Raw genomic sequence first — 21,642 nt, forward strand, 5'->3', positions numbered from 1 at the left:
CCTTTTAGCAGTTGGAATTGGAAATAAGAGTAAGCCATTACGTTAGGGCATATTTTTTCTTGTAGCACACCGTCCATCTTCCTAAGTGCAGTCGGTACAGTAAACCCTATTTCATTTCTACGGACAGTTGCCATTTCATTACGATTGACATGTTAGTAGCCTATAGTTACTGGCTTGAAAAATCCTTTATCAAAATCTGCATGTCCCTTGCCATGCCTCAAACATTACAGAGCCACTGATCATTAAGAATGTAACTACTAATATCAATTGATTTGATCATGCAGTTTTGGCATCTTTATCAAATTATTTTTCAGAAAGATCATTATGAACATCACCCCAGCAACAGTTGTAGGGGAGAACAGTTCAATCAAAGACCCCAATATATATTTTTTTAACAATTCATGCTGGTAGGTCTACTGTCTACACATTTCAATTTTTTTTTCAAGGAGTTTAAAAAGTGGTAGCAGCTATGCGTACACTTTTTAGTACTACAGTTTTCTATAATGAGGTGGGACTATGGCTATTTTTATCAGTAGACCTACACAGTATTAAAACTTATTAGGTTATTTTCTTATTGAAAGTTAAATAGATTAATTTCAAAGATACAATAAGGGCTTACAGGCTCTAATAGAAATGTGTATATAAGTCAATCTTTGTTACTGAGAACAATGCTACTTTTTAAATGAAATTAAAATCTTTTCTGTTCAGTCAGTATCCGTTCTAAATATAACTAAGAGCTGTGGTCTGATCCCTATATGTGCGTTCCTTGAATGATTTAGAAGTAGAGGTATAATATTCATAATAACACAACTTTATGGATTTACTACTTCTTAGTTTATTACATGCAACGTTTCAATACTCTTACAGATATTGATACCCGTAAGAGTATTGCAACGTTGCATGTAATAAACTAAGAAGAAGTAAATCCATAAAGTTGTGTTATTAAATGTGTGTGTGTCTAATATATAGCTCTATGGTGTCTAACAATTTTTAACTCCCTTGAAAGATCTTCAGAAATTAAGGAAAGAAGAGTATTTCCGATTCCTCTTGTTTTGTTTTGGAGTTTCACGTGTTCACGATCGAAAGTCAGATTACTCCATGGCAATGAAAATAATAATATATGCTTTATTCGCTCAGAATCAGTTAATGTTACTGCTAAATAAAGGTATAAGTAAGTAAACCAGATTTCACTGGGTATTATTATTAATCTAATCTACTGACTACATGATGATCATGTAGCTGTGCTAGCAGTTGTGCCTGACTGGTCTGATCGTGTTTTACATTATTAATAGCCGCTGTCACAGCCATCGCAAATTACAATGTAGAAATGGTCTCACTACTGATGTCTGATGTCTTCCGCCTTACTCCAGCCACTAAACGCAGTTTAACGCTACATATTGTAGCTAATTCCAATGTAGTTCAGCTCGTGGGTTTTCTCCTGGTCATCCAGTTTCCTCCAGCGAATTATTGAAATAAACTTGAACCATATGTTACTCCCGAAATGACCTAGTTTGTGTTGAGTGGACATTTAAAGCCCATCTATGCATCTCTCTCTCTCTGAACGTAGGTCTCATTATATATAATCACTTGCCCTGTACGTTCAGGAACCGCCCTATATTAGCCTATTGAATTCTTGTCAAAAAAGTTTCGGCCCTCGGTCAATTTTACTGGGTAACTTTTTACTGCTAAACGGTCGCGTGTCAGTCTCTGTGTCTGTGAATGCCTGTATGATGTAAAGGAACATTTTAGAGAGAAAATAAGACCTTATTTACTATTAAGTCGGTACCGTATATGCGACACAACATGCAGTTAAAAATATATTCCCTTCTGCTAAACGGCTTTGCGGAAGCCATTGAAATCTGAATATACTTTACGCAACTCTGCCATATAACTAAGGCAAAACCAAATTTATTTTACATGAATTTTATATACAGTATGTTAAATGCTGATCTGATAAAAACATGTAGAATTTGTAGCTGCCTACTTCTTTGATAAGCTTATCTTCATTAATTTGTGTTTTGTTTACTTTACTAGGATAAGGTTATCTGCCAGAATGTTTGCCGATTCAGAAGATGATGGTGGCCCTGATGCTAGTAGTTATAGAACATATGACATTGATAGTTTAAATGATTCAGACAGAGAAGAACTTGAACATGCATTGTATAGTCAAATACATTTTGAACAGCATGATGATTGGAATTTAGAAAATGAAATAAGTGACCATACCAATTATCCAGTTTACATTCCAACAGTAAACAAAGATATATTTAATGTAGATATAAGTCCTTCTTCATCGACTGACAAAAATATAGATAATTTTCCAATTAAGACCAAAGTTCCCCTAGAAATTCTTTCTGATGAGAAAAATATATTGCCTGTTGAGAAGCCAAATAATCGCAAAGGAAAAGTTCTGGTGAAAGAAACTCTCTCAAAATTAAAAGTAGCCTCTGTGAATAAGCTAACCCCAACTAAAAAAATTAAGGATGCAAAAAAGGTTCATAATCAGTCACTAAAATCTAAGAATAATTATAATGAAAAAGAAGATTCCAAGTACTCACTAAAAACATCAGTTAATGCCAGAAGTATTAAAAGTCATCAATTAATTACTGGTTTAAAGAATATTCTGAATTCTAGTAGTGCATCTCAGAAGAATAAAAATAAGAAAGTCATAGTGCTAAGTGATGTAGAAAAGTCTGAAAGTGAGAGTGATGAAGAGGAAGTGTCGTCAGCAAGCGAAGATGAAATGTCTAGTAGTTTCATGTATGCAAGTGATTCGGATTCAGATAGTTCAAGTATGTGTAGTAAAACATTCGGCCGAGATCGAGTAGAGACAGATATAAAACTTAATATTGATGATCCTAGCGATGCTGATATCGATGATGTCATTGCCATTAATTCTGGTCTCTCCTCGGAAAGTGATGAGCAAAACGGTAAATAGATTCTGGATTAAAATTCAATCTATTCAAATATGACTAAAAACATGATAAATCGTAAATATTATTTTGTGAATTACAGTTTGATTAATTTATTTTTCTATAAAACGAATACAAATATTTAATAAAGGTAAAACTTGTGGTCACATAATTCACATTTGGGTAGTTCTTTACTTTTATTCATATTGATATTTGGGTATTTGTTATTCAGTATCAATTAAAACTAATGTAATTTGATCTGGATTTTTGGTCTCAATTAAAAAATATAAATTCAATAAAATCAATTTGAACATTCAAACATTCGAACAGTAAAATCAGATTTCAATGTTAAGTTTCTTGTACTTGTAGAAAACATTTTGTTGTACTGATTGCTAAATTCAGTTTGAATTTTTTTTAGATATCAATAAATGGCAAGTCAGTGAACAAGATATATTAGGATCACGACCAGAAGTGTTCAGATATTATAAATATGATGCTGTTAAAAATGTTAGATGTAAAAATTGTAGAGAAAAGGGTCATTTATCAAGAGACTGTCCTAAACCCAGGGTAAGTCTCTATAATCTTTCCTTTAACAAAAAGGAGAAATAAACAATAATGGTGCTTTGTTTGCCAGAATTAACCAAATCTTCTGGGATTATTCATGAATAATTAAATTTGTAGTACAATATCTACATGTATTGTACACAGTAGTGTACACAGTGGATTAGTGAATAACAGGTTTAATCCCAGTGTTAGCCAAAAAAAGTACACTGGATTTTCCAGTTAGCGGAGAGCCTAGCAAAGAACAGTGTCTAGTCGCAAACAGAAAACTGAGGTCCTGTATACATGATGGTGTACATGTGAAATAACCCTTGAATAGACTGTTTGAGTAGCAAGTGAAAGTGTTAAGACAGGTCTTGACGGTGGTCATCTGACAAATGATGTCAATATCCTATATGCTACCAACACTTGTCTATCACTTAGTGACACCTCTGCTCGTTTGTAATGTTGTTGTTTTTAGATTTGAAATTAAATAGGATTTCCCATTTATAAGTTGTAATATATTTGTTTTCATCAACAAATGTAGTTTCTAAGCAGCTTTTCTATGAATAGAAGGATGCACATCCAAGTAATATATCTTTATATAACTGTATATTTTAGGTGATAGTATGTTATTTATGTGGTCAAAGAGATCATATGAGTCAAGCTTGTACACAACCTATATGTTATAACTGTTCTAAACCAGGACATGTTGCTACGGACTGTAAAGATCCACAATATAAATGGTTTAAATTATGTACTAGATGTGAAATGCCAGGTCATCAAGCAGAGGTATGTATAGTTTTGTGTCACCAAGTACTTATTCATTTGTATCAGTGAAAGTACAAGTAGGTTATGAATAACTAATGATATGGTTTATGAATAATGATCTGTAGACTATTCTTCAATTTTTTACACGCCCACATTTTCATGTGAACGTATAATGTCGTCGACCCTGTCCGTCCGGAAGTCCACAATTTGTTTGTGGGCGCACTACAGGTCACAATTTTTATTCGATTTTGACGAAACTTAAAATTTAGGTCTATCTCCCAAAGATCTCGGTTCCTTTCGATATTTGCATATATATGACCATAACTTTATAGATTATGGCCCCTGATTGTACAAAAAAATCACATTTTTAGCTTGTGGACACTGTAGAGGTCACAATTTTGATGACACTTGAAATGCATGTTTATAACCCAAAGATCTTGGTTCCTTTCGATATTTGCCCAAAGATCTTGGTTTCTGTTGATATTCGTGCATATCAGATTATAACTGCCCGAATTATGGGCCCTGATTTATGAAAAATTGCGTTTTAGCTTGTGGTCCCTCTAGAGGTCACAATTCTTATCCGATTTATAAAAACATTTGAATATATCACTGTCACACCCTAATGATGGTTGAGTTCGAATTTCGTGAAAGTCTGGACTAAAACTGCTGGACAAAATGGCCACCCCTCGTACGCAAATAGTGTATATATGGTATATCAAGGTTGTGGAACCTCTAGAGGCAACAATTTTGATCTGATTTTGAGGAAACTTGAAATACATGATTATAACCCAAAGATCTTGGTTGCTTTTGATATTCGCGCATATCAGATCGGCCCTTGATTGTACGAAAAATCACGTTTTTAGTTTGTGGTCCCTACAGGTCACAATTTTTACCCGATTGGAAAATTTTTTTTGGGTATTTCACCGTTACACCCTAATGACGGCTGAGTTCTAATTTCGTGAAAATCGGACCAAAACTGCCAGACAAAAAGGCTGCCCCTTGTATGCAAATAGTGTAAATATATGGTATATCAAGGTTGTGGACCATCTAGAAGTCACATTCTTGATCCGATTTTAGTGGAACTTGAAATATATCTTTATAACCCAAAGGTCTTGGTTCCTGTCGATATCTGCGCATATCAGAATGCAACTTTCTGAATTATGGCCCTTGATTGTACGAAAAGTCGTGTTTTTAGCTTGTTCTCTATCCATCTCTTGCAAAATGTGGGCGTATCCTGCCAGGCAGCCGCTGGTTTTAGCTATTAATACAAAATCTCAAACCTGCAAAATCCATAAAATTAAATGCTTACCATCTTTTGATGTACTGTTTTAACCAGATAGATTATCCAAAAAATGTGATTTCTAAATTTAGAAATTAGAATTAATTTTCATCTCGATATTTCTATTACAGAACTGTCCAGATTTATGGAGACGCTTCCATCTAACAGTAAGTCATTATTTTACAATATTAGATTTAACTCTGTACTAAGTTGACTTATCATTAAATTCAAGATTTTAGTTCTGGAACCAAGACACCAATCTTAGTCACCCATCTGATTATGTAGGTTTATGTTTAGATTTTAGAACTATATATGGTTTCCAATTACTTATCAAACCATCAGTGCTACTTATATTTGTGTGGTTTGGTTATTAATATGAAAATAGACATAAATGTGTACTATTAAAGTTAAATGAGGTGAATTATCAGATGTTGTAGAAAGCGTAAATATACACTGCTGCAGTACAATAGTTTGGCCATGGATTTATTATAAAAGGACAACAAATGTTTGTTAGATGTGGGAATTTCTCAAATGAGAAGTGGTATTGTTGTTTTAGACATTGCTACGATACACCTCAGAGCTAACTAAAGTTAGCAGGACGAGGTTTTCACAAACTGATGTTTGATTTGATATATTGTATAAAATTTTGCATTTATCAAACCCTTTTTTTTTATTACAGACTACAGTTTGTGATCCTGTCAAACAACCAATTAGAAAGAATCCTAAAAAGTTTTGTTGTAACTGTGGAAGTAATAAGCATTTTGGTTATGTAAGTTCTCAATTCAAAGTTTGATATCACAAGTTTTTCTTTTTGATTCCTCAAGGTCATTTTAGTAAAAATTTACTTTCACACAAACATTGCAGTCATTGCCGTTTATAAATGAAGGCTGATAGTAGCACACTTTGGTTGTCTTCATTCATTTGCTATCCAGACAATAATTAGCATGTCGTATTTTAACCACATATTAAAAGCTGACTTATCCCCCTTTTATCCATTTTGTTTATAAGCTGACTTATCCCCCTTTTATCCATTTTGTTTATAAGCTAATCTGTCAATTAAATCACATATATTTCTGGCATGTTGGGGCTTTAACAACTTCACTTTAAGTTGTAAATTGTGATATGATCTTTTCAGGAATGTAATCGAGCACCAATGTCAAATCATGGCCAGATAACTTATCCATTTATATTATCCTATATGATCTTTTCAGGAATGTAATCGAGCACCGATGTCAACTCATGCCCAGATAACTTATCCATTTATATTATACTATATGATCTTTTCAGGAATGTAATCGAGCACCGATGTCAAATCATGCCCAGATAACTTATCCATTTATATTATCCTATAAACCCTTAAAAGATAATGGTTTAGACAGGAAACCCAAGACATCAACTAAAAAATATTTTGATGATGAAGATGATAGTATATATGAGCCATTTTATAAAAAGAGAAAAATACAGCTTATTAACAATAGTAGTAGGAGTAATACCAGTAGTAGTGAGTATCATAGTATGTTCTGTGTCCCATCAGACAGATTCCTTCACACTAGTTAGGTTATTATCCAATCAGAAAGTTGCTTTTTCAATGAATGGAGAGCTTGATGCCCATTTTTTTGCAATCTATCGCAATTTTATTGCAAGGATTGACCTGACCTCAAGTTATTTAAGGGGCATTAATCACTCTCACCAACCAGATATAGACTCGCTTAATTATCAAGTATTCAAGCTTTAACTTGTTTAAAGTTTAGTATGTTTTCAGGAGCATCTAATTTAAGTTATTGAAAACCACTAGAAAATTTGTACTGTACGACTCATAAATTAGAATTTAAAACGTGTATACGATCAGCTACGTAAACTGTATGGCCAAATCAGAATATCTTATCATAACTTCTTTTTTCAGAAAAAGGTTCAGGGAAAAAAGATAAGAAAAATAAGGGAAAAGTCAAATTGGCACAAGACTATTTAAGCCTTGACCCACTGAAGAACTTTAGAAGTATCATGAAATCGTATAAAAAGGGGAAAAAAGGAAAGAGTGATATAAGAAACGCCAAAATAGAGAAAAATAAGAACAAATTATTTCATCAGCAATCTTCATTTGTGAACTCTGCTGGAAAATCAGCAAATGTTAATGATAAATTATATCTTTACACTGACAAAAAGCTTAAAGGCAAAAATAAAAAGAAGCAGAAGAAACAAAAGGGAAAGGACTCCTTCAAGAAAAAATTCAAATCCAAAGGTGCTAAAAAGTAGTCATTAATAAATTATTGATAAAAATTGCTGGCGATTGTGATATAAAATACATATTATTATTATGCTGTTGATGTAAAGAACTAGGAATAAATCAATGTACTGTATTTTGTTATTTATTATAACCCCACATTCACATGGTTTTATGTTGTTGTCACCCCTTTGGTGGGTTTGTTGGTCCATTCACATTTCTTGTAAATACTCAGGAGGTCAGAGTTTTGCTGGGATTGTTTGGCTATGGAAGAACAGGTTGGAATTCAGAATTGTGCACAGATCCTATGTGGACTTGTTGGGTTTGTTAGACTAGTGATCAGGAAGAAAGATGTTGAAATTCAGAGCCGCTTACTGATGTTGCTGGGAGTTATTGCCTCTGTCAATAAAACCTTATACACTCTAAATGTTGTTGGGGGGTGGGGGGGCTTCAAATTTCTTGGGATTGGTGATTGACAATTGTGAACAATGACCTCAGTTTTTAGTACTGCCTGAATGTACAGGCATAATCTACTTGTCGACCCTGGTGGGTACCAAAGTCTTAACATTTTAGATTCTTCTGAGACACTTTCAGTAAACCCTCTTATACATACACATCTGATGTCTCGGTTAATGTTTTACTCTGACATACAAAGTCTATAAATATAGAGTGACTTCAAAGGTTAAACATACATTCCTCTCTCTCCCTTTTGTCCGACTATTCATCAATCCAATAAGAGTGGTTATAATTTTAATCTACGTGTTTACCGCATGGTTTCTCTATTGTCTGACATTTTAATCACAGCATGCATCAACCGACAGCACGTATAAACTAGTCATAGATGTCACATATAACTTCCTAAATCAATGAACAGTCATTTTGTCTGCGATATCTTTTACGTCTTTTAAGACTTCATATAGAAATTCTCATCCACAGTGGCCCTTTCCCGCGACCTCGATTTCTGCACGAAAATTGCTTAATTATACACTGCGCAAGAGCTAAATCTGCCTATTGCAGGTCTTTCTTTAGACCTGAAATGTTATCTAAATTATTAATTAGACATTAATTAACTTATCCAGACCATAATCAACTAACCTGCGATGTTTACTGGATTAGGATACCATTAGCTGCTCCACTTTTATTCTTGAATTAATCATGAAGTGGATAATCGAGACTATGTTTTTATCGTAGGCTACTGACTTTAGTAATGATGATCGAGGCTAGGTCGAAAATTCAATCGCTAAAATCTCGATTCAGAGTGGATCAATTTGACTGAAATTTTCAGCAAATTCCCTCTTACATTATCTAGTTTTAAACTATTATAGCGAGAACTGCCAGCTCTTTATTTAATCTCCCATAATGTATCTTTAACATAGGAGGCAGTGCTTACTATGAAGCTATGTGCTATGATTCACATACCTCATACGCTGAAAGTTAGCTCTGTCTTTTTACGAGTGACTTAACTATCAATGTAATTTCAAAATACTGATTTATAAAGAAGAAAATGGTGTCTTGACATCACCACAAGTATTATCATTTCAAACGCCCTTCTTTCATTTGCTGCCGTATAAACCAAGACATGTAAATTTTGGAGGAATATATTACTGGCGTGGGTTTGAAGCAAGTGCGGATCGGCAAGCTTTCATTCTATCGTATTACGAAAACACGCAATTTTATAGGAATATTACTGACATAAATTCGAATACCATACGAGATTTAAATATGAAAAATAGCGAGGTTTTCCTATTTTTATTACCACAGATTTGAATGTTTGGTTGACATTTTATAAAGAAGAAAACGATGTTCTGACATCACACACTATTCTTATTTGGGAAGTTCTGCATTCATTACGAAGACACGTAAGTTTGAAGGAATATTACGGTTGTGAATTTGATGCCGGAGCAGGATCGACAAGCTTTCATTCAATGTATTACGAAAATGCTTAATTTTGTAGGAATGTTACTGACATAAATTTGAATACTGTGAAGGAATTAAATATGAAAAATAGTGAGGTACACCTATTTTTATTACGTACGGTATTTGAACACTTTGTTGGCATGTGATTTTTAATTATGGTATGAAATCGTTTGCTTAAATAACGATAAGAGTTATGCCCCATTATTTTCAGAAAATGTCCGACAAGAAAATTTTTGAAATTCCATCGCTGTAAGAGTCATAAAGGCAATATGTATACCAAAGAAAAAAAAACAACATTAGTCTTCAAAAATTGATGAATTACATTTATTTTAAAGGTATATTGCTCTAAGGAAACAGCCATGCACTGAACCCAAATAAGTCAACAATGAATTAAATAAGGCAAGCCCAAATTATCAGCCATCAATTAGAATATAGATATTCCTAGTCGGCAACTTGTAGGTTTATAATTGGTCTGTGATAAGTTGTACTTTAAGCTCTCAATCTTGTTTTGAGCAACGAAATTAGATGTTGCACAAGTCAAGTACAATAATAGCACTAATTTCAAGTATCACATATATAGAAAATTTACTCAAAACACACTAACAATTCAAATAACAAATAAATAAGACCATAACAAAGTTTTAAATATCTTGATAAACATTTAACAAAATCTGCTTTTGGCAAAATATCACTGTCTTGTGGTAGGTTCAAGCTGAAATCAATATAAGTTGTACACAATTTACAGATTGAAGCTATTTTTTGTGGTAGGATCCTTCTAAAATCAATAAGTTGTACACAATTTACAGATTGAAGCAATAGTAATTCTTCAATTACTACTTGGCCGGATAAGTAACAAACCTTTCTTTAAATTTCAAACCTACAAATTTGGAGCTAAAATATTCTAAAAAGAGCAACCAAGTACTTTTTGTTTTTCAATTATATTTTTCCCTCAAGAAATTAGCAGTAAAGTTTTAATAGGTTGTCCTTGAGAACAAAATTTCAAATTGGTGTGACCTAATGTATAATAACATTTAATTTAATACATATATATAAGATCTCTTATCTCTTAATTTTGTGTGTCAGATTGGTTACATTTTTAAGGTTAGACATTATGGTTATTTCCATCGTCATTCAATTTTACTCCAAAAAATAAAAACTGAATAGATTTTAAGATGAAAATCTGTAAATGCTTTGGTCACATTTTGATGGTTGACAATATATAGATAGAACTCAATGACCATTGAATACCGCTCGGGTTATTCAATGGTTCAAGAGAGTGTATCCCTGCGCAAGTATTCCACGAGCGAAAGCGAGTGGAATGCGGCAGGGATACACTCGAGTGAACCATTGAATAACCTGAGCGGTATTCAATGGTCATTGAGTTCTGTTTTTATTCTATAACTACATGCAAATCTTAAAATACACTGTACTATCTAGATTATCATAAAAAATCATCACCACTAACGTTAAAATTCATCATAGGTTCCGCCCTTTTTTTTTTCTTTTTTACAAAAATTGTGGTTGCCTAGTTGTGACGTCATTACAGTTTGACATAGTTCTGTAAGTGACGTCATTATGGACAAAAGTAGTACGTTTTCAAGCCATTGAATACAACTATAGGTTATTCAATGGCCATTGAATACAACTATAGGTTATTCAATGGCTGTATTCAATGGCCGTATTCAATGATTTTTGCTTGTATTTGCATGTAGTTATACAATAAAATTGATTATTCCTTCACTGTTTCAATTGATAAAGCATCTTGTTTTTACTCCAAAAAATATAAACTGAATAGATTTTAAGATGAAAATCTATAAATGCTTTATCGTAAATTATGGAATGTAAACTGAGTGATTTAGAGGTTTATGGCAAATAATTTCAATGAAAGTCAAGAATTTGAAATATTACAATACTATAAACAATTTAAAGCATATGATATGATAACAAGAACAAATCTGTTGATTATTGTATTATAGAACATACAAGGTACACGTCAACATACTTGACACTACATAATAGTGAGTATTACATTTGGAATGTTGAGTTTGATTAAAGGAATTCTAATAGTGCCAAGTAAATTCAATTTAGCACTAACATTCTGTATAAAGAACAGCTACTGAAGACACATCACCTCTCAAGGAAGACAAACTCCTGACATTGGGGTAATGAAATATAATTAACAGAGTGACTCTCTCAGGAAGTTGATAAAATACATTTACTTATTACACATTACTAATATAGTAAACATCAGTATGCTAATTTACATCAATAATACTCATTCAGTATACACATATTATTTCTATACATGTATAGTCAAGTAACAGCTAGGAAGGTTTATTACATAACGACAAATTTATACTTTCAACACATACTCAACATTTAAAGCATATTAAAAATATTAGATTACTTTAAAAAAGATCTTTAAATATTACTGGTTAGAATATAAGTAGTGTGATTATTGGTAGAAACTTGTGGTAATATTAGAACTTATCACAGTTTAAGGTGGTTGGTGGGTTTGTAGGGCTTAATGTCCACTTCCACCTAGGGTGACTGTTTCCTAGGAAACTTGCCTGATGAGCTAGTCATGTTTGAAAGGCTGGCTTAAGGTGGATACTGGTTTTCGAGGTAGTAAAAAAACATTGCCCACATTCCCTAGATTAAAGGTGCTATCCTGCATTTTGAATGCAAACTCCTGGGAAGAGGTTATGAAATTAGAACCCTTGTACAGGACTTTCAGGAGATAGTAGGTAGGATCAGAGTTTTAAGTGTTTTTTTTTAATCTTTTATAGTTAATTAACACTGTTACGTCCTAATCAATCAGTGAGAATTATGAGGGTTAGTTTATCAATGTACAGGTAAATATTATTTGAAAATTGAACACTGTTCAGTGGTGTATAGGGCCTACTGGTAGAATATTATCATCAGTATGATTATTAAAACCACGACAACTCACATACTGCCATCCATCCTGTAAAAACAAACCAAAACAATATATATCTTATATTTTAACATTCCTCCGAGTAACATCCATTAAATCAAAGTAGCACAATAAAATATTTACTGAATATCCATATAGTTGCTAAAAATATATACTGATGATACATATAGTTTCCATTTACTAATATTACATTACAATGGAGATATTCGACCTTGGATCTGGAAGGGTTTAAACAGAGAATATCAACCAAGTCTTGTAGATTCAAGTTCTATCAAAGTTTGATCAGTTCTTATGACTGATGTGGTCACATGTGCATAGAATTCTTACATTAAGAAGAGAACATATTTCAGCTGTAGTGCTTATTGAATTTTAGCATGCTTTATAGGCTGATATTCTTATGTTTCCTTGATGTCACTGATTGTAGAATTTACAGAAAACTGTTTCCGATATGATCCCACGTTGGGAGTCAACCATTCATAAGCTTTTAAAGTCGAAACACGGCTGGAAAGATAACTTGGCATAATGAATTCAAAATTTACGATTCGAAAATTTTGAAAATCGGTAGGGTTCTTCAATTGATCATGAAATTGTCCTTAATTTGATGTCAGAAAATTTTTAAATTCCATTAAAGTTCTTCCTTATAATAATAAACATGAAGTACAGTAAACTTCACATAAGTCGGATCTAAGTGGACTGACAAATTTTATCCGAGTTAAGCGAAGGTCCGAGTTAGACGAAGACCGAAATTCAATCTTTGCTCGATTAGAATTCAAAGGCACATTTCAAGCTTTTGTTCGTATGTGCGAGTAGATAACTTCCATTTTGTCGCCATCTTTGAAAAATGTCCTAAACTTTCCTGGAAAGTGTCTCGTACAGCAGACAGTGAGTTTCAATTTTTTTTGGAAAATTCTATTATTGCGACGCGTCACATAGGCTGATTTGAGTCAAAATGATAGGGGAAAGTATTTCGGGGCTCTGTGTGCATGGAATACCTAACTGCGTTTTAGGCCATCGGTACGAAACTGACTTAGTCAAATTCAGAACATACTGCCAATCCGACTTAGGCGAAGGAAATAAAAGCCAGAATTAGATCAAATGGACCAAACATTTTGATCCGAGTTGAGCAAAGATCTGGCTTAGGAAATCTGACTTACACGCCGAAATTTAATAAGAAAAATGTGCAGGATCAAAGGGTCCAAACGATTTTATCCAAGTTGAGCAAAGATCTGACTTATACGAATCTGACTTATGCGAGGTTAACTGTATTCCTGCAAGGTAGAGTGTTGATCATAAATAGTGGACAGACACAGGGGATGACAATATTTAATGTGGACATATACAAAGAGTAATTTGTACCTAGATATACTTACTCCAATAACCATTTGCCATCCAGTACCACTAGGTGTATCTGATGTTATACCTATTCTATTATACATCATACCATTACCATGTTTATTCTTACCAAAATTACTACCAGTTATAATCATTACCTACAACCATAACACTATTAAATATACTTGCAATGAAATGAAATGGGGTTTCATGTTCTACTGTTTTGCTCCGACTGGCTAATGTAGACAAAAATATCCTTGAATATCTAATGATTAAGTATAATTGATAGATAAAATTTAGTGGGGAAAAAAACCACTGATGAATTCTATGTGAACTAATTATAGAAAGGTTTATCCTAGTTTTGTGCACCTATGTGATAATTATTTGAAAAAATACCGAAATTCCATTCTTATTTGAGAATGTTGAGCTTATCAAACTAGTGCTTTTAGAAGTGTCAGAGAGAGAGAGAGAGAGAGAGAAAGAGAAAAAAAGGGTTTAACATACACTGACACAAACTAGGTCATTTCAGAACAAACACATGGTTCAATTTTATTTCAATAATTCGTTTGCGCGTAAGGGTCTTTAGCAGTGGGAGGAAACCGGAGGACCCGGAAAAAATCCATGAGCTTGGACAGACGACCCTACTCATTGTCACGTATAACCGGGGAATCAAAACCATGCCAGTTGATTCAATGACAAACCTTATGATGCAGTGCGCACACACTAACTACTTAGCCATTCAACCCTCCTAGAAGTGTCTGAAAAGTATTGCCATCATATTATATGCTTTCAATCACACTCGCAGGTCAAGAAGCAAATACTTTGTTTATGCTACTTGAAATAAAGAGTTTTGGAGCTGTAGTTTTAGAGTGGTTTCTCTAGGTTTATACTGTAAGATTAGATATACCTGATCATTGGTTCCAACTGAGACATGATAAACTTTATTACAAACATAAACCCATCGTGTTCCTTCTGGGAAAGTAGGAGTAATATCTTCACGAAACCACAAATTACCTACAAGTAAGAAACAAATGTTTTACAAATATTCTCCAATGAAAAACCCTGGAAATCAGGCTGGAAAATCCAGTGTCATACCCACTAAACAATTACAGAGGAATTCCAATCGTAAAGGTATCAGAATTCTGCTTATTCTTGCCCTATATTGAGTGGGAAACTAGTCAACAGATGCAACAGAGAACTCACCTTTAGTATCTAAAGCCCATACTGTAGTCTGACCAGCAGACACATATGTTAATATAGCATCAGCAGGTGGAGGTGGTATAACCTGTAACCATCTAGTACCAGTAAGACATTTAGATGATACACCAGGTCTATACCATACAGAACCATCTTTAGCTACACCCCAAGCACGATAATTACCACCTAAAGATACTGATGTAAACGGTAAATCTGTAGCTATGTTGATCCAACTTTCACCCTAGAAAAACAAAATCAATAGAAAAGAATCGAAAATGGATACAGTAAGTTTCTGGTATTCTCATGAGCAAAATTAAAACAATATCATTGTGCTGGGCTTTCTTACTCTGCAAGACTGTGTTTCAGAGACAAACTAATTCTTGATTTAGGATAAAACATCAGACACAATAAATCAGGATAAATAATCCAAGATTCTATATCATTAACAAATATAACTGATAAATCTTTCTTTCTTGGGGTTATAGTGAAATTTCAGGACAATATTCAAATGTTCTTTACTCTAAACAGGTTTTTCTCTATTATGAGGGTAAGGGGTTTTATAAATAAAATATTCTTGTTCTCATAAAAAGGACAGAATGAACACTTTTAGTTCAGAAAATAAATACATCATCATTACTTACAGCATGTACATATCATTCACATTAAAAGGAATAACTGCAAACACCACAAAGAAAGATTTTAGGAGATAAATGAAAAACCTTGAAATGTGATGCTAGTGATAAGTCATTTAGCCAAACAATCCTTTGACAAATAAAAATCCTCCATTTTTTGAAGGATTGCTTGTAAACGAGAATATTTTTTTTTTTTGGGGGGGGGGGGGGGGATGGTCTAAAGTTGCTATATATATATATATATATATATACCTGAGGATTTTTCATTGTTATGCCAACTCTACATAAAACATTACCATTAATACCCACACCCCATAATACTATTTGTTGAGTTACAGAAGTTATAGGATCTATCTGTAGAGATATATCTTTTAATGTAGTTGGTCCTGTATTATACCATGGTCCAACTGTTGATAATCTACATTTTCTACAACAAAGAAGCACTCATAAATACAAATTGTTTCCTTGCAGAACATACATTTTTTTTTATAGAAAAGTCACACCAAACATAGTACTTTTGCCCAGAAACAGAATGTTATTTGATCATATTCAAAATGAATCAGAAATAATATGTTCATTTATTTAGCACAAAATCCACAAAAATGACATAAAACTATAGTAATAATTTAAACAAATAAATTTCCAAATCAGATTTACACTGAACTTAAAGGTGGTTTATTCCAATTTCTCGACGGAAAGAGTGACTATCAAATAATGACTAACTTGCACCAACAAAAACAACAGGTTTGCTGATTAATTAATATTTTTTGAAGCTGTTTATAAACTAAGACTTGAAGGTGGATTACTAAATTTCTAAAACTCTTTTATACAACATTTTGACTCTTTTCCTAAACTGTCCCCACAAGACTATTACAAAAATTAATATTTTGGAGTAAATCTTTCATAAGGTATTAAAGATATTTAATATTTACCTGTACCATCGTCTACGTCTAACTCTATCTCTAATACCTGGCTGTGGGTGAAATGGTCTAAAATAAAACATTTAAACATAAAACAGCAGCAAACTAAATTATTTGTTTTTTATGATACATAAATGCTTCAATATTGGTACTGTTACATAGCCCAGACATCTTTATATGGTTTGGAAAATTAGTTGTTTTTCTGACAAATAAATAAGATGGCCATCAATATCTTTGAAGATGGCTGGATACAGTTACCCATGAAATGACCAAAAATTTCTACACGGCAACATACAAATATAATTTACAGAAACTTACTTGTTAAAATTTCCTGAATATTGCCAGCCTTCTTGGTCAACTTTTCCCGGTGCATCAAAATCTGTACACCATTCACAACTCTATAACACAAAAATTAAACAATAAATTATAACTTAGCTGCCAAGTACCATTCTCGCAGCTAATAGATTCGAATTAACTTTGATATTAACATTTAGTGATAGTTGTTAGTGCATTTTTATGAACTATCTTATATATTTACTTGTTTAAAACTAGTGTATCTTAGAGATCCCCAAACCACCTGATTCATGATGTGAATAGCTTTGGCGAATCAAGAACTAGTATATATACGGACCTTTAGAGAGCAGTGGTTTTGGTTTTAGATGTTTTTAGGCAGTTCATGGATATACCACTATGTAATATATCACTTGTTCTCTAATCAGTATTTATATGTACCAGAAACTAAATGGTTCAGGGCTAATATATTCACTTCTCATATATACATAGCTAACACATTTTTGCTGTATATTTAGAGTAATAAATGATTACTTATTACATGCTTGTTTCATGGCTGATATATACACGGAATATAAATTGTATTTTAAAGGTATATTATTACCCATTGCCAGTGTGATGAAGGTAGTTTAATATTTTCTTTAGATCTGTCTTGTCTACCAGTGCTATCACTCCAATCATAACAATCAGTTAAAAATCCTCTGTAATCAAATTCAAATATGAAGAGCATGTTATTTCATGAAGAGCACGTCATATCACGAAGAACATGTTATATCATGAAGATGATGTTCTTGTCAAAGAGGGGTGAATATTCAAGAACACATAATTGTTTTTATAAAGACAAAAGATGAAGAAGATGATGACGTTATGAAACAATAAATAAGAAGCAAGCATGGAATGGAAGAGCACAGAATTATCAAAAGAAGAGAAAAAGAAAATTATAATAACATACTTGTTAGTATAGCCTATAACAGGATACCATTTTTGATTTTCATATGTATATATTGTTCGAGTATCTGTTTGTTGGTGGCAATCTTTTGACATAGCTGAAGTAGCTAAAATACACAAATCAGTTTATTTTATATCTATAAACAATTTCAACGTTTATCACTTGGCCCCAAACTGATTTATTTTCTATAATTATATTATATTCCATGATATGGAATAGAGTGAGGACAAAATAAAGCAGGACTACTAACATAGATGTGGTTTAGTTTTATTTCAATAAATCACTTTATGTACAAATGTCTTTAGCAAAGGGAAGAAAATCAGAGAACAACAGTAAAACTACACAGTTTTAGGCTTGTGTATATAGACGCTATTTTCTCCTTCCATCCAATGTTAGACACAATTTCAACTAACTTGGGAGCTCTGAGCATGGCTACATGAGTCTCTTATCTGGTTAACCAAATCAATCAACACCCAACCTATAACGTTTTTACGAAATGTTATTACGATAAATTGGAAATGTTACTATGGAAATGTTATTACGATCAAGTGAAAATGTTATTAAAGTAAAAATGTTATTAAGATCAAGTGAAATGGAAACTAAGCATCTTAAAGTGAATTACTTTCTAGAAATATTTTTACCTCTGAATAATCCCCCACCAAACCCTCCAGTATAAACCCATGGTGTATAATCATATCCCAGTGCCCAGGTTACACCTGCTGAACTTGTTTCTATCTTCTTTAGATGACCTCCAAGTTGTCCCCAGTACCTTCAAAAATATCAAAATCAAAATTCAAAACTAACATTCAAATCAAATTCAAGATTAATAAACTAAAATTTCAATCTGATTAAAACAAAGATCCTATTTCGTTTCGTTTTTATAGTTCAACATTTCCTTTTACTTGTTTTACTACACTAGGATCTGGAAGAGGTGTTATATAACCAGCGTTCTGGTTGATGTGAGGGATTAGCCAATGAAACGGCCTGTTGCAGCAAGTTCTTGCAGTGCGGTGCACAGAACTGTGGGTATCCCATTAGAAACATCAATTCTGATTGGTTAATTAAATGTTTGACATCATAGGGTCAAAAGCCGCGTGTATGTCCCCTGACACAACCTACCACTATAATCAGTCAGATCTTCATGTAGTGGAGGCCATTGAAAGAACAAAAATCAAAATAAAATATAGAACTGTATTTTAATCAGGTTGCTAAAATTTCAAAAGATTATGAACTAAATTAGAAGTCTGCAATATATAGCTGACATTAAAATAATCAGTATTATTAAACCATTTATAATGTCATTGAGGTAGCATGGTAAATTGGCAACTGAGATGAATTGCGAAGTGTGAATGCCAAATAAAACAGTTCTACTGTTTTCTTGGGGTGGCAATGCACAGAGGCCTTTATTTATGTTCGACGTTTACACTTATTCAGTTTTATTAAAGTAGCTAAGTCTCTAACTCAATAGCATCCAAAGTCTTTGACATTGAAAACACAAATTTTTTCTCAATTTCAATCAATATTTATGTTGCGATCTTACTGGGAAAAGATGGGCCTCTGATATCTAATATTTAAGACAAAATAAACATTTTACCATTGGTACATGAATCGTGTACCACAATGGGTTTTGGCGCCATTTGTAACAAGGGACTCAAAGAACAAGGCTAGACATATTTCACAAGTCGTGTCAAACGGTGACGTCATATTCTTATCTTGAAAGCATGCACTATAAATACTATCAGCATAGACTGGAATAACCAGACGCTAGAGTTTGCCATTCGATTGAGACTTCTGATTTGAAATTAGATTAAAAACGACGGTATGTAAATCAGTTTATATACATTCATAGTACATTATTATAATCGTTGCGACCCATTTGTGTCCATTTCTAGGTCGCAAATATTAACGACTTAGCTCCTTTAAATCTCTTTCTCCAATTCTTAGTGAAAATGGCATGTAATTGTACTTACATTTCATAAAATTTAACATTTGAACTGTTTGGTTGATGAACATAAACATCTCCTCTTAAGGTGGTACTCCATATACTGCCAGGTTTAACACTTTGTTTTAATTTCCATTTTTTAGCATTAGCTGATAATAATGTACTTAGCTGTAAAAATAAAAAAAATAGCACATTAGTGAAAATATTTCTTATCATGGCAATCACTCCAAGAGAAGATAAGAAATTTATTAATATTACAATACCACAACCATCTCTCTTCTGTTTTCTCATAAGAGAAAAAATGATATGCAAGGTTTCCTAAAAAAGGAAGTTACCAAATCAAAAATGCTTAGAAAGTCTGAACTCTCTGAAAGTTTTTTTTTAACACGCTATAAAAAAAATGCTTACCCACTCGTCAGTCTCTGCTTCTGATGATGTCATCATTAAATATGGTTGAACTTTATTCGTTTTGTCAGCTGTGTGTATTTTAAACACAGGCTGTAGATTTGGATCAGCTATCTTCTTTATACAAACAATATCACTTAAATTTATCTGCATAATCTAAAACACCAAATAATACAAACTCCTTGAAATGGTTATTCCAATTACTCAATAACATGTTCTGGAAACAAATTCTCGAATCCCACATATAATGACAATGGATTAACCTTTGGATGAAAAAGCATACATTAACTGATTAAAAATATCTACAACAACCACAATGTCAGATTCTACTCATACAACAAAACTGAAATAACTTCATTCTGTATCAATCAATTGAAATTGAGTGAAAAGTACACACACTGGTATTTAAAATGTAATTACCACAGGTTTTCCTCTAGGACAATAATGTATAGTTATAGCACCACCAGTTCCTTCTTGTAAACCTTGTTCTAACTCTACTGTTACATCTTCCCAATTAGCTCTATATCCATATCTATACCATTTCATAGAGGATTTCTTCATCCATGATGTCTAATATACAAAATAAATTATGTTAGTATATAAAATGTGTCAATATCAATTTTTATATAATCCTATATATGATTTTAAAGGCTTTTCATCTATATGTAGAATGTGTATGAAATAAACATTCTACAGCCTATATATATTCATTTTGCTATTAATATACATGTATTCTGGTAATGTTCATTAATTTAGTATTTGCATATTATTAGTCATTACCTGGTATACTATTATATTACAATGAAAGATCATGATGCATATTTAGGTCTCAGAGGAAACCACTAAAAATGTTAAATATATGAATGCCTGTACTTGGAGTTTAACTTCCTACTTTTCTGCAACATCTATAAGACCCATATTAATAAGCCTGCCTTCAAACAACAATATGTTATGGAGAATTTGTAAGTATGGTAAACACAAATATAAACGGCCAGTAAAAGCTATATTATTGAAAACAAGAGTGAAATCCCTTTTGCAATTAGGGATTCACATTGCATGTCATAATTAAGAGCTAGTATCTACAACAAAAGGTCTGGTTCTTAACCATGGTATCAGTATGTACAAAATATTTAATAACGGATTTACTTTTTTCATTCATTCCTAGAGTTTTACGTCCACTTCCACCATGGGTGATATTGTAGACAATGGATTTACTTGTTGCACAACAACTTTATAGTCAGAAATATTCTTATAAATCTAATACACAATTCATTTAAGTGATAATTGTATTATGAGCATTTTTCTCATTGAAATGAGAGGGGTCTCAATAGAAAGGTGTTTTGTGCCAGCGTGTAGCAAACAAACATATTAGCTAATGAATGCAAAGGTTAAACTG

At 32.7% G+C, this 21,642-nt stretch overlaps 2 protein-coding genes across 3 annotated transcripts in view; one reads left to right on the top strand and one right to left on the bottom strand.

The window, feature by feature from the left end:
• Positions 1 to 1,035: 1,035 nt before the first annotated feature.
• Positions 1,036 to 6,797, top strand: LOC126809509 (zinc finger CCHC domain-containing protein 7). Its single transcript, XM_050534129.1, has 7 exons — positions 1,036 to 1,165; positions 2,035 to 2,930; positions 3,331 to 3,479; positions 4,074 to 4,244; positions 5,634 to 5,669; positions 6,182 to 6,271; positions 6,714 to 6,797. Exons 2-7 carry the CDS (start codon positions 2,054 to 2,056, stop codon positions 6,795 to 6,797), a joined length of 1,407 nt encoding a protein of 468 aa, XP_050390086.1. The 5' UTR covers positions 1,036 to 1,165; positions 2,035 to 2,053.
• A 3,131-nt stretch (positions 6,798 to 9,928) lies between these two features.
• LOC126809607 (tectonin beta-propeller repeat-containing protein 1) overlaps positions 9,929 to 21,642 on the bottom strand; it is a 29,497-nt gene continuing 17,783 nt past the window's right edge. Inside the window, exons 11-23 of one of the 2 annotated variants that reach the window (XM_050534262.2) lie at positions 20,667 to 20,816; positions 20,250 to 20,402; positions 19,870 to 20,009; positions 18,541 to 18,668; positions 17,903 to 18,005; positions 17,555 to 17,651; positions 16,978 to 17,057; positions 16,672 to 16,728; positions 15,992 to 16,166; positions 15,114 to 15,348; positions 14,818 to 14,924; positions 13,949 to 14,068; positions 9,929 to 12,608 (exon numbers count right to left, since the gene is read on the bottom strand). In XM_050534262.2, the coding sequence (XP_050390219.1) occupies positions 12,525 to 12,608; positions 13,949 to 14,068; positions 14,818 to 14,924; positions 15,114 to 15,348; positions 15,992 to 16,166; positions 16,672 to 16,728; positions 16,978 to 17,057; positions 17,555 to 17,651; positions 17,903 to 18,005; positions 18,541 to 18,668; positions 19,870 to 20,009; positions 20,250 to 20,402; positions 20,667 to 20,816 (1,629 nt within the window). In that variant the 3' untranslated portion in view covers positions 9,929 to 12,524. Of the gene's footprint in view, positions 12,609 to 13,948; positions 14,069 to 14,817; positions 14,925 to 15,113; positions 15,349 to 15,991; positions 16,167 to 16,671; positions 16,729 to 16,977; positions 17,058 to 17,554; positions 17,652 to 17,902; positions 18,006 to 18,540; positions 18,669 to 19,869; positions 20,010 to 20,249; positions 20,403 to 20,666; positions 20,817 to 21,642 lie in introns of those variants that run through there. The other variant, XM_056098542.1, reaches the window with a different exon arrangement.

The sequence above is a fragment of the Patella vulgata genome, chromosome 2 (genome assembly GCF_932274485.2).
Source record: "Patella vulgata chromosome 2, xgPatVulg1.2, whole genome shotgun sequence".
NCBI lineage: Eukaryota > Metazoa > Mollusca > Gastropoda > Patellidae > Patella > Patella vulgata.